Source organism: Electrona antarctica, assembly GCF_951216825.1.
Source record: "Electrona antarctica genome assembly, chromosome: 17".
In the NCBI taxonomy this organism is placed as follows: domain Eukaryota; kingdom Metazoa; phylum Chordata; class Actinopteri; order Myctophiformes; family Myctophidae; genus Electrona; species Electrona antarctica.
In genome coordinates, this window is record NC_136798.1 from 8999031 (window position 1) to 9013581 (window position 14551).

Genomic DNA, 14551 nt, shown 5'->3' on the forward strand with positions numbered 1-14551 from the left:
CTTTAGTCTGCCCATCGTAAAATATGGATTCGGCCACATCCATATTTACATACAACCATGGAAATCTCAGTGTTGTTGGTAGTAGTTGTTTGTGAATACAGGTGGTGGGTGGATCCCTGGTGGGATCCTGCTTGAAAAGGTCTTGACTCTTGATACATAACGGTGACTCTCACAGCATTATTTATTACCATGAAGTATTTGGAAACCAGCCCCCTACACAGGTGAGAGGCGACGTCACTGGAAACGGGGCACCCAGTTTACGCCCATACAAAGGTTATTATGGGTTATTTAGTTATTTACATTGGGTGGGCTTTTAGGACCTCCCCTGATTCGGAATAAATGACGTCAATCAAACACCATCAGCTAGTAAAAAAAGTGTAGCGCGTCCAGATCACATAGCTCGTGGAGTGGTGCTTGCGCTTTGATTGGCCAGCTGGCTGGTTGTTAGGCAACCGCCGAGCATACCAGCCAATCACAGGTTGAACGTCCCTCCAGGCTATGGGGTGATCACCAGGGGCGTGGAGTTTCCGGCACGCTCGTCGCGTTGCGTAGCGCAGAGTGGGCGTCTCGTTGTGCTTCTCTCCCCACCACAGCATCACCAGCTTCATACATGACTCCGGGATCACCGAAACTTACCATACCTCAGGCTCAAACCCTAATATCTCGGGCACCCTTTGGCCGACGAACATGACGGAAAGCTCCGCGAACAAGCTACTCAACGGAGACGCCTGTCACCGGACCCCGAACGGCAAGCTGCCGAGTAAAAATGGCTTCGTGAAGAACCACTGCCTGTTCCAACGGCAGTCGCAGAAGTATCGCCGCCCGAGGGAGAAGGTGAGGCCCCCGGTCCTGCCGAGCACCGCTAGACCCGACCGGGAAGGGAAGGGATGGGCCAACAGAAAGCCAACGGTTCTGATTGTAATTAAATAATGTGTGTGGGAAACGAAATGAGGAAATATTTGTATTCAAACGAGAAACGCGCTAATACAAGTTTCCCCGTTGCTTTTCTAACGGAGTCTAACGGGAGCATTTTAGATGAGTTTTTGTTTACATACAGAGCTAAACAAGTGACAACTCTTCCCACTTGAAAGTGTACAGGGACGTTAGTTTACTTTACGATATATAACTCTTGAGTACACTACACCTACAGAATCTACTCTAACACAACATCTACCTAGCATGGCTATCCTGCACTTATATTAGTATTTAAATGTATTACACCCGGCTATGAGCAAGCGATGTATTCAATTGCATGCATTTGACGTTTGACGTGTGTGCCATGCTTTCATGTGCTGTCTAAACTTACATGACTGCTCGTAAATATAATGTTCAGTTGCCTTCACTTGCATTGCCCTCCAGTTCTTATCATACATACTACATGCAGCTTTTCACTGCAAACTAACCAACCGCATACAGGTGCATGCTACCTGATCAGGGATGATTGTAGTGGTAAGGTGCTTGTAATCCTACACCTTGTTGTTATTTTGCAAAGGTGTGTGTGTGTGTGTGTGTGTGTGTGTGTGTGTGTGTGTGTGTGTGTGTGTGTGTGTGTGTGTGTGTGTGTGTGTGTGTGTGTGTGTGTGTGTGTGTGTGTGTGTGTGTGTGTGTGTGTGTGTGTGTGTGTGTGTGTGTGTGTGTGTGTGTGTGTGTGTGTAAAAGGGGCTGGTCTCTGTTTACAGTGACACTAGCATGGATAATATCCATGCTCCCTTGTGTAATGTAACCAGAGAGGAGTTGCTCTGTCTCCTCTCCTGGGAGGGGAGGACAGAAGGTCTACTCCTACGTTTATCCCTGCAGGGAGAGGAATGTCTTTCGGTTGGGGAGGGTGTGGTTCTTCTCCCCAGCCTGGAATTCATTGCAGCAACATCAGGACTAGGTCTTTCTAGGTTCTGCAAGCATCTTTTGGTGTTTTCTGTCAGATTATTTATTTAATATTTATTGTACTTTCCACACTTCCGAAATATGCTCAGAGATTCTGCTCTGATTCAGAGATCTCTGGTGTTGACATTATTATAGAGAGCTCACTGATATCAGTTACAAATGGCCAGAGTAGATCATCCGTTCTATTGTTGCCATTAATTATTAATAATTAATCTAATGTATATAAACATGAAGTATTAACTACATGTAGATGTACCAAAAAGCTACACATCCCTGTCGCATTTTGCAACGCCTTCCTCCATCACTGTTGTCAGTTGTGTCACCATTGTTTAGATGCTCAGACAACCCAGCTTTTCCCTCGGAATGATCAGTGTACGCTCTGAGCGCTCCCAGAATGCACAGCAGCACCATGCATTTTTGAACGGCGACGCTCCGAGCGTTCTGAATGTCCGGCGCTGTCGGGGCATATTTCCGAATGCACCACTGTTGCTGTATACCCTAAATATTGTAAACAACAACAACCCCCCCCCCCCCCCCCCCCCACTGTTCCAAACTGATGTCAATGCTGGCCCGCTTAACACATAAACGACTTTTCAACCTATCTTCATATAATTGGTCCTCACTAATGTTCATGATAAAATAGCACAATTGTTTTCCTACTTGGTCTGTGTCTCATAGGAGGGCTGTGGGCTGTTCAGAAACCCCATCCACCAGTGACATCATTGTTAGGTTGATTCTTTTTAAACGAGATTATTTTTTATTTTATTTTTAGATTTGTATTATCGTGAGAACGACGGCTTCCATTTTAGCATTGCAACTTTTCAGGAATAGAAAGCCTGCAGTTTCTATTAGCTTGGATTCCTCATCGATGATGTCACTGGTGGACGGGCTTCTGAACTGCCCACAGCCCTCTCATGAGACACAGACTGAGTAGGGAAAAAAAATTGCTATTTTATCATGATCACATTAGTGAGGACCAATTATATGAAGATAGTTTGAAAAGTGGTGAAGTGGTCCTTTAAGTTAGGCCACTTGTTAACACTCAAACTTTACATACTGCAATACAAGTTTGAACTTGTAAATGCCTTGGTGTAATATACTGTATACATTGATGTGTCTTCATGACACCTTCATGTATGGTTATAGCTGTTGTAACTAATGGGTGGATTTGAATCAGGCACTTTGAGTGTGTCAGGTCCTTTAGCGAATACCAAACAACTCGCCCCTTTACCAACTCGCCTCGGGCGTACAGCCGGCGGAACTGTGCGGCCTGGTATTCCTAAAGTAACCTAAGTAAATTACCGGTATGCTTAAACGGTTAAACCTAACCTTATCCCCAGTAAAACTATGCCTAACCCTAAACGTATTTCTACCCTTATTCTCAGTAAAACAAAATAAAGAATACAAGAACCGGTCGGTCGGCGTAAAAAAGCGGGGGCGAGATGGAATAGGGGCGACCGTACCTGTTACCCCTTTAGCGTTTAGCCCAGGTGCTGTCAGACCAATTACGTAATTCTTTCCAAGGTGGCCAAAGATAGACCATCATGGCCATCATGTCACGTCAGTCTGGCCTGCCTAGGGACTCAGGCACAGGGCTGGAAGACGACATGTCAGTCTGCCCTGCCTAGGGAGTCACAGGGCTCAGCTGGAAGACATCACGTCAGTCTGCCCTGCCTAGGGAGTCACAGGGCTGGAAGACATCATGTCAGTCTGCCCTGCCTAGGGAGGCACAGAGACGGACACCTAGGTTGTGGGGGTTGATATAACAGCTCATATTACACAGCTCAATTCACAGCATTCCAGTGTTTCTGAAACTATGGTGGTCAACTTGTCAATGTGGTCACTCAGTGATCCCTCAATGTGTTTGTCTAAATAGCAGTACAATAGCCTAAATAATAGGACTATGGGTTCACAGTACACACTTGTTTTATATGTTGTGTTGTAGCAACAGAACAGTGAAAACAAAGGAAGCCAAATGTTTGCTTTATTCTGACCATTCTGTGCTGTTAGGGGTTAAGTGTCTTGCTCGGAGACACTTCCCACTTGTATACTGGCCAGTGTCTCCATTGAGATTATAGTGGTCTAGTAGTTTGTAGCACGTCATATGCGGGTTGTGGAAAGTGCTGTGTTTTAGTATAAGCCATGTAGGGGGCAAAATCAATTGCTGGCCTGTTTCTGTCTCTGCAACAGTTTTAGTTATTTTTTATTTGACTCTATTATAATTAACCTGATTCCCTGAGTGGAACTACACTTATTCCTGGGTCTATGGCCCCTAGCTCAAAAGGCATAATAAGTTCTGCTTAAAGTTTTACAGTTTACTGAAATAACGGCTATAGGCCCAAAGTGACAACGGAGTCAAAAGGAATAATAGAAGCAAAGGTTGAGATATTTGTTACATTTCCCAGCCATGACAACACAACCAATAACGTCTTGATAAAGACGTGCACGGGAGTAGGGCTGTCACGATTATGACATTTTACTTGACGATTAATTGTCACTCAAATCATTGTGATTAATGATTTCATTGTGTTTCTGTTGTGGAGCATTATTGTAACATTACAAATTAAAAAATATATTTCTGTTTGGCTTTGTAAACAAGGTGCACACACGGCAGATATGACAAAGAAATAACACATATTTAATTACTTTATACTTAAAAAATAAACATTTATAGTGGAAATAGACTAGATCTGCTATTTCCACTGTTTTTGAAATGTTTTGAAAATATATGAACATTTATAACATGGAAGTATGACAATTATGCAAAAAGAAAATTGTGATTCTCTCAAATAATTGCGATTAGGCGTTTATGTAATAATTGTGACAGGCCTACACGGGAGAGGCAATTAGTTGGCAGATGACTTGTTTACTTATATATCACTTATAGTAGTAGGGAGGTGTGCCAGGTGCTAGATTAGGTTTCCATGGATTGAATGGAACACCTTTGGTACCTTCAACAAGTGAGCACGTGACCGATGAGTGAATCACTTGAGTTTCACACCTGTTAAATGTAGTAACACTTGTTACTCTGTTCAGCATCGGTGTGGCTGTACTGACATGACATGGGTGCGCCTGTCTTCTTCACATCCTAGCGGTATACAAGTAGGGCTATCAAGATGAGTGAATTAACTCAGTAAATGTAATCATTTGAATCAACTTCTCATGTCAGGTACAGTTCTTTTAGCAAGTGAGTTTATATTTGTGACTTGGCTTCATTAATGACTGCAGACAGCGAAACACACACACACACAGTCACGCACAAATACAAATGTGTTGCTCTCTTTGCCACAGGATATAACGGTTTCTCAGAACGGGAGCCTGCACATGAAAGTGGCTTTGTGCTGCTTATAGACCACGTCGGTTTAGGTTTGAGTCAGGACCCAAACTTAATGGTGCCTGGTGGGCTATAGTGAGACCAATACATGGAGAGCTTTGAGGATTCTTTGGAAAGAGGGATGTGTGCCGTACACACACGCGCGCATGCCTCTGAGAGCAGGAGTGTTTCTTGTGATTTGTCACATGTGCTGTGGTTGCTAAGCTGCAGGGTAATGAGTTACGCACATCATTTGATTAGATCTGTGCTTGTAGACCTTTACAACCAGGCTACAGTTAAACTCATACATCCAGCCGATTTCTTTCTTCGGTGGATTGTTTAACAGTTTAGCAGCAGCATAACCCGTTTTCCACGCTATTTAATCCATGTTCTGCCCCTGCGTAATACGCTAAACCTGCTATTTGTTTTATGTGTTTAATTCGCCGTTTTGTAATAATTTAAAAGAAATAGCGGATTTGTCGCATTGCATTGGACTCAGTCCAATGCAAAGTGAACGAGGGTGTAGGGACAATCTTAGCTCGCTTTGCTCTTTGACTATGACCCGGATCAAGGAAGTGACTTTTTTGTCGACTCAATAACAAATCATTGGAGTGTTTTCAAGCGGATTTTCATGGATCAAAGGCGCAAATACTTCGGCGTATGCTCCAAAGGTAATTAAACAATCCCGGCAGCCTCGGTATATGTCATATATTAATATAAAGCCGTCAAAGTGTTAATGCAGCACATAATGAGACCGTAATGAATAGCTGCTTCCTGGCCACTTTATTGGCAAGAAAAATGCTTTGATTCACTCAGCGACTACTACTGTAATTTACAGTCCGATGCTGTTTGTGATTGGACACGGTTAGATCCTCCACCCTCAGCCGAAATAACGGTAGAGAATAGATAAGTCATTACCTTTTCAAAGGAGAACTAACTGCCTGCAGAAGCGCCCAAGGCTTCTGATTCTGCTACTTGCGCAGAGCATTGTTCTTACCTTTCAGTCACTGAACTGCAAATGCCTGCTTCTGTTATGAGGGGCCTCTCTGTGTAACTAATTGCAATGGCCTCTATTTGGCCTCAGGCACTGAGGTGGAATGAAAGCAGTGAGACTCTGCCCTGTCGGTGATATTGAACATTTAAATGTTTTAAATGCTTGTAGATCAGTTCACTCTTTTTGCAAAAAATATTGTAATATTGTAAAAAATATATTAGAATTTGTTTCATGTTGATTTGTTGAATAACAAGATTATTCAATTAATCAAAAAAAGTAACTGACTAACACTTTGCTTAATAAATGAAATATGGCCGCTTTGAAACCAACCGTTGTTGGTGTTGGTTTAACCAGGGAAACGGTTTTATCTCCATTCTCCACACCGCCCAACACTAGAGTGCATTTGTTTTTGTTCATTTCAAGAGACTTGTCTCATAATAACACACAGTTGTCTTCCTTTTTGATTTGTCCCAGAAACAGAATGTGGTTCATAACCCCAGCCTGTACAAGAAGCCCTTCACAGAGTCATTTGAGGAGACACCTCTACTGGTGGCTGTGCTCACCTACATGGGTTACTGCATCCTGACCATCTTCGGCTACCTCCGGGACTTCATGCGCCTCTGGAACATCGAGAAGTGCCATGTGGCCCAGGAGAGAGAGGAGCAGAAGGTAGAATGCTAAAACAAAACAAGAATGTTTATTCATGTTTATTTTAAACACTGGGTTAATACAGTTATTTCCTTTTTATAATATAAACTGCCGATTCAAAATAGAATATGCAGTTTTTCTACTGTTGACCATGATGTGACAAAATGAAAGTCCTGTACCAGTCTCCTGTAGCTGCTGAACGTTTGCTTGTCTTTCACACTTGTTTCACACCCATTTGACCTCAGTCAACATTGACATTGAGCCGGGTCCCTGTTGTAGCATTGGTGCATGTGAAACTGCCTGACTGGCACAATGCACTATTGCCTGCATTTTAGTCAAGTGATTTCAGTCATGGCAAAGTCCACACAGACGTAATGTTTTGTATTTACCGTATTTGACCATGCTATGACGCTCACTGTGGTGGCCTTGTCAGGAGGAACATGACATCAGATGTTGCCTCACATGTGTGAAAGTCCTGACTGTTTGCACTTTGCATTTCCCCTAACCCTGATGTCGAAATTTATTTTATTTTTTTTCTAAATCATGACAATTTTCTGAAAGATTTGAGGCACATATATTAAAGATTTTTCTAAAATAGCAGACCTACAAGTTCATAGCGCGCCACCACCGAGTGGCGCGCTATGAGCTTGTAGATCTGCTATTTTTCAATAGCTGAAGTTTAACGTAACGCTTAAAACACCAAAAGGGGTTACTGCCCAGAATGGGCTAATGGTACAAAACCTTGCACTTGATCTGTCAGGAATGCCAAATATTTTTTTCCCTGTAACTATTGATTGACAGTCATGTTGGCATTTCTCTCTTCATCTGTCAATTTATCCATCTCTCTCACTTAAAACAAAAAGATAAAGATAAATTAATAATGTATGCTCTGTAGTTTCTCACACACAGGTTTTTTTTCTCTTCCTCTCTTTGGTAGGACTTTGTCCCACTGTATCAGGACTTTGAGAACTTCTACACCAGGAACTTGTACATGAGGATCAGGGATAACTGGAACCGACCCATCTGTAGTGTCCCTGGGGCAAAGATGGACCTGGTTGAGAGAGTCTCCCATGACTACAACTGGACCTTCCAGTGAGTCGTGTGTGTGTGTGTGTGTGACTGTGAGACTGTGTGTGTGACTGTGTGTGTGCGATTAGGAAACTCTTAAGGTGTGGTTGAGTAACATGGCTTCTTCAAGGATGGTTTACAATACTGTACCTTCCTGTGTGCTATCTCTAGTACAGGAGTGTCATGCTTACGGTCATGGCCTTTGTTCTGCTGATAAGAATGAGGAAACATGATTTAGTAGAAAGCGGCTGTATGTGTCACATTTGTCAGTGGTGTTGGTGTGTTGGAACGGAAAGCCAATAGGCATTATTCATAAACCACAAAATACACACATCTATATGGATACTGGATAGCAACCTTATCACACCTATAAATGTGTATTGTGACAATAAAATGGATTTGAGTTGAGCACAACCTAATATACAAAGAATAATTCCCTAATCCCTGTAGACAGTGTGTAGTCTCTTAAAACACATGTGTTCACTTGGTATGATTAATGACTAATTGGTGCAGTATTCATTTAGTTGAAAGATTAGAAGGTGTGTGCACCCAGAAGCTTGAAGAGAGGTTTGGTCATGGTGGGGAGGTGAGCAACATACCTAGATAATAAGCAGGATTAAGCAAAACCTATTGGGTTACTGACTGATTTACCAGACGTGCCCCATCATACTTACGGTTGAATGTGGATAAACTAAGCAAGCCACCTTTCACAGAACCTTGCTAAACTGTGCTCATCAATGGAGCATCCCATTCACAGCAGCATGTTGAACTTGAAAACCAGAGAACTGACAGTTACAAGTGACTAATGAATGGAATAGTAATAGCCTACGCCTAGTAATATAATTACTAGGCTACATATAATTAGTTCATAACTTCATACTTCATCTTATAGTCATGTACAGTATGACTGACCAGGTTGTTGAATGTGATGACTCTGGTAAAGTCTATACAATAGACCTTTTTTTGTTTTCCCACTGATTCGATCTTTATAAATATGTAAAACCTATGAATGTCATGCCCACTGGCATTTATAGTCTGTGCACATTGACCATATTAGGAATGTTGTGCTCATGAATGCTTATTTATATGCTGCCTACTATTGAGTTTTATCTGCTGGCATAGATTGACTGGAATGACCATGCAATGCATAACTTCTAACTTTCAGAATATTTTTCTGTGCTAGACTTTCAGGGCCGGATCTACCATAGGGCACTTTGGGCACGTGCCCAGGGGCCCTTGGCCACCAGGGGCCCCTCAAAAAAAAAAAAAAAAAGTTTTTTTTTTTTTTTTTTTTGCTCCACATAAAATTTCCCTGAAATAAATGGTGTCTGGGGGGGGTAGGCGACCGGAAATAGGCTAATATAACGGCATAAAACTGCCCCAAAACGGCTCCAAAAACGGAAAAAATTTGCGCACGCGTGAAGGGGGGGCCCTTCGAGCTTCAGTGCCCAGGGGCCCTCAGAGGTGTTAATCCGGCCCTGTAGACTTTGCCCCCAAGAATCTTTTAGGGGGCATAGAATTACAGTACTGTATGTGTGTTATCGTACAGCACGCTACCAAACAAAGTCGGCATTTAAATGGGAAACCGTCTGCCAGACAATTATGACAGGCATACATGAGGCAGGTAACTGGTTTATATTATGGCCGGGGCTCATAGCATCATAGATACTGTACATCATAGGTGACTGAGATCACATCACAGCAGCACAGGGGAACTGTCTTTAATATATCCATGGTCGTTTTCAGTTGCTTTCCATGTGCGACACAAAAGTACAATGTGTTTGTTTTGGTAATAGCCTACTGCAGGCGCAGCCATGCTGATTCACGTAATCGCGTTGGACAAAACGAAACCAGCCGGACCAACGTTAATGGCTTAATGCACGTAGGACCCGCATTTTCAAACTGTCCACAAGTTGCGACAGACCCGACGGTACTATAAAACATGTGAAGTCTTGTGAAGTCCAAGATCAACATTGGAGCCATGCTGTTCCTTTTTTCCTTTCCTTTACATAACCTTTACAAAAGCAACGTTAAGCAATTTCTGTTGTTTTCTTCCTCAACACATTCCCCACATTTCACACGTCTTAACTTTCTTGGTGATTATCATCTGTTTCCTTGTTTGAACAATATGTGTAGTTTTCTTCCTCAACATCTTCCCCTCTGGGGCTTTCCACACGTCTTTACTTTGTTGGAGATATGATCTGTTTCCCTGTTTCAACGATTACATTCACCTGTGTCTTGTTGATTAGATCCTCCTTGGCTTGACTATGGTGGCACAAAGTCGGCATTATAGTGTGACGGATGAACACACACGCAGCCATGCACGTACGCACTCACACAAACGCTTCTAGTGTTCTTGAGTTTTGAGATGCTAAATGTCTCCCTCTTCCCTTCTCTCTCTTTCTCGGCTGCTCTCTGTGTTTCAGACACACTGGTAAGGTAGTGAAAGGTGTGATCAACATGGGATCTTATAACTACCTTGGCTTTGCTGAGAACACTGGGGCCTGTGCTGATGCTGCTGTAGAAGTTACACACAAGTATGGCGTTGGAGTTGGCAGCACACGCTATGAGATGGGTAAGGAGAAAAACATCTTATACTGTATGTGTCCTTTAACATCATCTGAGAAGGGCCCCATGCACTTAACATGTGCACTTATGGATAGTTCACCCATTCACCCATTCCTAAGCCAATAATTGGATGAGTCTCTCCATTGAGTCTTCTACCAGGAGACTCCGCCAGTCATCAACTTATTAGCTTAGGAATGCGACAAAAACATAAAAGCCTCCGTGTATTCAAGGCTTTTTGATGTGTGTAATTGATTGAAAATAAGTAATTATTTTGGGTGAACAATCCCTTTAATGCTTTACTGTTAAGGTAATTGTTAATAGTTCCAGGGCAATTTAAAGGATTGGATTTTATTCTTATAGCCTCTGAAAACTCCAAGGCTATATTTTTCAGCCTGATGCAGCATGCTTCTACTACTTAAAAGTATTGTCCATCGGGCCAAATTAACACTTTGACGCCATACTCCGCGTTCCCCGCGTTTTAATCAAATGTTCTACGCTGCCTAGATTGTTTTATTACCTTTAGATCGTACGCTGAAGTATCTGGGCTTTTGATCGTCGAAATTCCGCCGAAGATAGCGTGCGCCGTGTGTTTACATTCCATCGCACCAATCGCCATCTTGCTACGGTACATGGAGGGGGGTGTGAGGCTGTTGTAGTCAGACAAAACCCCCGTTCACTTGCATTGGACTCAATTTCCCAGCAGCCCAGCGACTGTGTCGATTTCCGGTTTCGAGATCACAACATGTAGCTCTCTCCCCCTGCAGAGACGGACTTTCGTTTTAATTATTAAAACAGGGCGATTTAGACACATAAAACAAATAGCGGGAATGTCGTATTATGCAGCGGCGGAACACTGGATCAAACAATTAGCGGCAGGAGAACTAGCTTATATCCAGAAGTCATAGACCTCCATTGTTGCCCACAAAAAGCTGTGCTGTTGCTTTGGTCAGCATAATTCAGCATCGCAATTAACTTGGGCATTGTCCTCCCAGAAAAACATTATGAATTGACGGTTCAGAATGTAAACAAGGCCATGCTCATTCACGGAGATTGAAAAAGCATTCACTGTTTGTTCATACAGTTTTTACGTCGACCCTAACCTTTTAAAATGGCACTTTACTCTGAAAAGTCAGCTGCAGGACATTCCCAACTGGAAAAGTCAAGAAGAAGTTAATAAGTCTCAGTGATGTAAATAGGTTTACAATGTAATGAGTCCCGGGATGCAGGGATGGTCTTTTAGATGAGTCCCAGGGACATTTTATGATTCCCACTTTAACGACGTTAGGAGTCATATTTTGCCATTTTTAAAAAATGCAGCATTTAACTCCCATTTCATTTTATATGGTTATAATGTGGTTATATTCATGTAGAAAACAGAAGAAATGCTTATTATAACTAAAGCTAGCAAAATAAACTAGAATATCCCATGGATGCAGAGGTCATTGTTTTATTGCGTCCCTCAACTATAAACTGTGTTTTGGGATGCAAAAGGCACCCTATTTTAATCTCTGAAGTCTAGAAGGTGTTTTCAGAAGTTGCTAATATTCCTGTGATTAGAGAAGTCCTGAAATAATAACTAAAACCATGTCTTTTTAATGTCTCAGACGGGGTGAAATGGCTTCCATTTCTTTAATGTCTCAGACGGGGTGAAATGGCTTCCATTTCTTTAATGTCTCAGACACGGTGAAATGGCTTCCATTTCTTTAATGTCTCAGACACGGTGAAATGGCTTCCATTTCTTTAATGTCTCAGACACGGTGAAATGGCTTCCATTTCTTTAATGTCTCAGACGGGGTGAAATGGCTTCCATTTCTTGACAAATCAAGCATCCTATGTACCACAGTTAGTATTGATATAACAGCCACTGCCTCTGTTTGTCACGCAAACGTTAAAAGTGGCGAGCTGGAGTGTTTTTTTGAGTCACCGCAAAAATTTCGAGTAGGAAATATAATGTCACGGTGTAGAGACCACACTATACATTAGCTGTGGAGCTTTCAAGCCTTGTTCGCTTTTAATGCCTTGGGCACTGCAGACTGCTTCTTTGAGCAGCTATTGTTTAGTTCTGTTGGTTTTGTCTATTTATTTTGTGAAAGAGAACAGTAGATTATAACTAGGTACAGTATCTGAATGTAAATAGCAGGCTAGCCTGGAGGAGAATGCGCTGTGACCTCTATTTAATACTGTTATTATACAGAGGTTTGTAAGTAAAACCAAAAGTTATTCTTAGTTATGACAAACTAACCTTGCAACTGTACTATAAGTCACAGCTATGTGGTGAGTCACAATTACTGACAACACGGTTGCTTTTGTTGTCTGCAGGAAACTTGGATATCCACGAGGACTTGGAGCAGCTAGTTGCCAGGTTCCTTGGCGTTGAGTCATCAATGTCCTTTGGCATGGGCTTTGCCACCAATTCCATGAACATTCCTGCACTCACTGGGAAGGTACACAATTTCCTTTGTCGCCTATTCGTGAAAAAAAGATATTGTTGTTCTTATTATGAGCCATGCAGGCTAGACAGGTGGATGAAGCCCCTGGGGGGAAACAAATAATTTCTTTCCGTTAGTTCCATGTTCTTTTCAACCCCAGGCTTTATTTTCCTTCATATTTTTGATGACACACACTTGATGACGTCAACAAGTTAAGTGTGTTAAAAGACATTCAACAGACTCTGTGAAAACATATTGTTATGGGACAGACAGGATAGACGGGGGGGGGGGGGGGGTGAAGCCATAGAATAGGCTACTGACGTCGGAATTGAACCGACGTCAGTAGCCTATTCCTCGGTTGAGCTGGCAGGGTTCTACTTCATTTGACTTCTTTCATCTCCCACACCCTCCACCAAACTGCACATATTCCTTATCACCTTGCATTCCTATTACCAGTTGTATACTTGGGCTCTGTGATATATGACTCTATATGACTTTAGATTACCTAGAAGTAGATTTTCTTATGCAAGGTGAAAACAGGTTGGGTTTCCAGTTACATTTTTGATTGATTATTTTATTAGACAATAGAAAATGCAAACGGTACAGGGTACAGTCAAAGAACATAAGTCCAAAAGGATAGCTAATGTGCTAATGATAGCTAATGTAAGCAGCCCACAAAGAGTTCAGACTGTTCCACAACACATCAGCTTCCGGCCCCGTTCTCAAAACATTCCAAGTTCAGGGGTGGGTCTCTGCAGCCTGTGTGTGTGTGGTATGTGGTTCATGTTAGCTGTTCTCACCCTTAAGTCTTAACCCCAATGAATCAAGCACAACACGTCCCACTTCCCCTCTTCCATGCAGCAGAGGCGTTTTCGATGGTGTTTTTGATCAGGAAACTACAGAGCTGCTCGCCAAAAATAACTGATTTAAAAACTAAAGCAATGCATTGTGTGATGTATGTGAAGTATGAATTCACTTTTTCTGGCAGGACCGATTCAGAAAGAGACAACTTAACTTTCAACCTGGTGTCCATATTTTGGGCATGTCATTACAATTACAGGTGATTGTAATGTTTACAAAATGTCAGATTTAAATCTCAATGCTGGTGTGTTATGAGCTTATAGATTGGCTCTTTTCACCACGTGCCACTGTCGTACGACAAAGTATGAAATATCCACTTAAACCCTCAATACTTAGTAAACTTGACATTTTCTCCTTTCCTCTTTGTCGAAAATAAAATCTACAAGCTCATAATGTGCCTCAACACAACACGTTGTGAGCTTGTAGATCGGCTATTTGGGGTTCAAGTTGGTAAGTGGTTAAAAACAGACAAGGACAGTGAGAGTGTCAGAAGAATCCAATCACTGGCCTTTCTTAACGGGGATTACATTTTTGTTTTTGCCTGTCCATTCCTTACCGATTCATATGTTCCCATCATAACATAATTGCATGTTGTGTAACACATTCAATTATTCATTGACCAGAGGAAACCGTGTGACCCGTGGAAAGCTAGAAAAGGTCTACAAAGCACACACATCCAATACACAAAAATAGAGTCTAGCTCTTCCCCAGAGGAAGAGCTAAGATGCAGGAAACATCCCCTTGGTAGTATTCCGTAAAATTAACTATGCGTGGACTCTACTTTTCTAT

General features: G+C 42.2%; 1 protein-coding gene across 4 annotated transcripts in view; it reads left to right on the forward strand.

The window, feature by feature from the left end:
* The first annotated feature begins 581 nt into the window (after positions 1-581).
* sptlc2b (serine palmitoyltransferase, long chain base subunit 2b) overlaps positions 582-14551 on the forward strand; it is a 31390-nt gene continuing 17420 nt past the window's right edge. Inside the window, exons 1-5 of one of the 4 annotated variants that reach the window (XM_079526947.1) lie at positions 582-918; positions 6663-6857; positions 7774-7928; positions 10331-10479; positions 12792-12916. In XM_079526947.1, the coding sequence (XP_079383073.1) occupies positions 688-918; positions 6663-6857; positions 7774-7928; positions 10331-10479; positions 12792-12916 (855 nt within the window). In that variant the 5' untranslated portion in view covers positions 582-687. The remainder of the gene's footprint in view (positions 919-6662; positions 6858-7773; positions 7929-10330; positions 10480-12791; positions 12917-14551) is intronic. The other 3 variants (XM_079526948.1, XM_079526949.1, XM_079526950.1) reach the window with 3 other exon arrangements.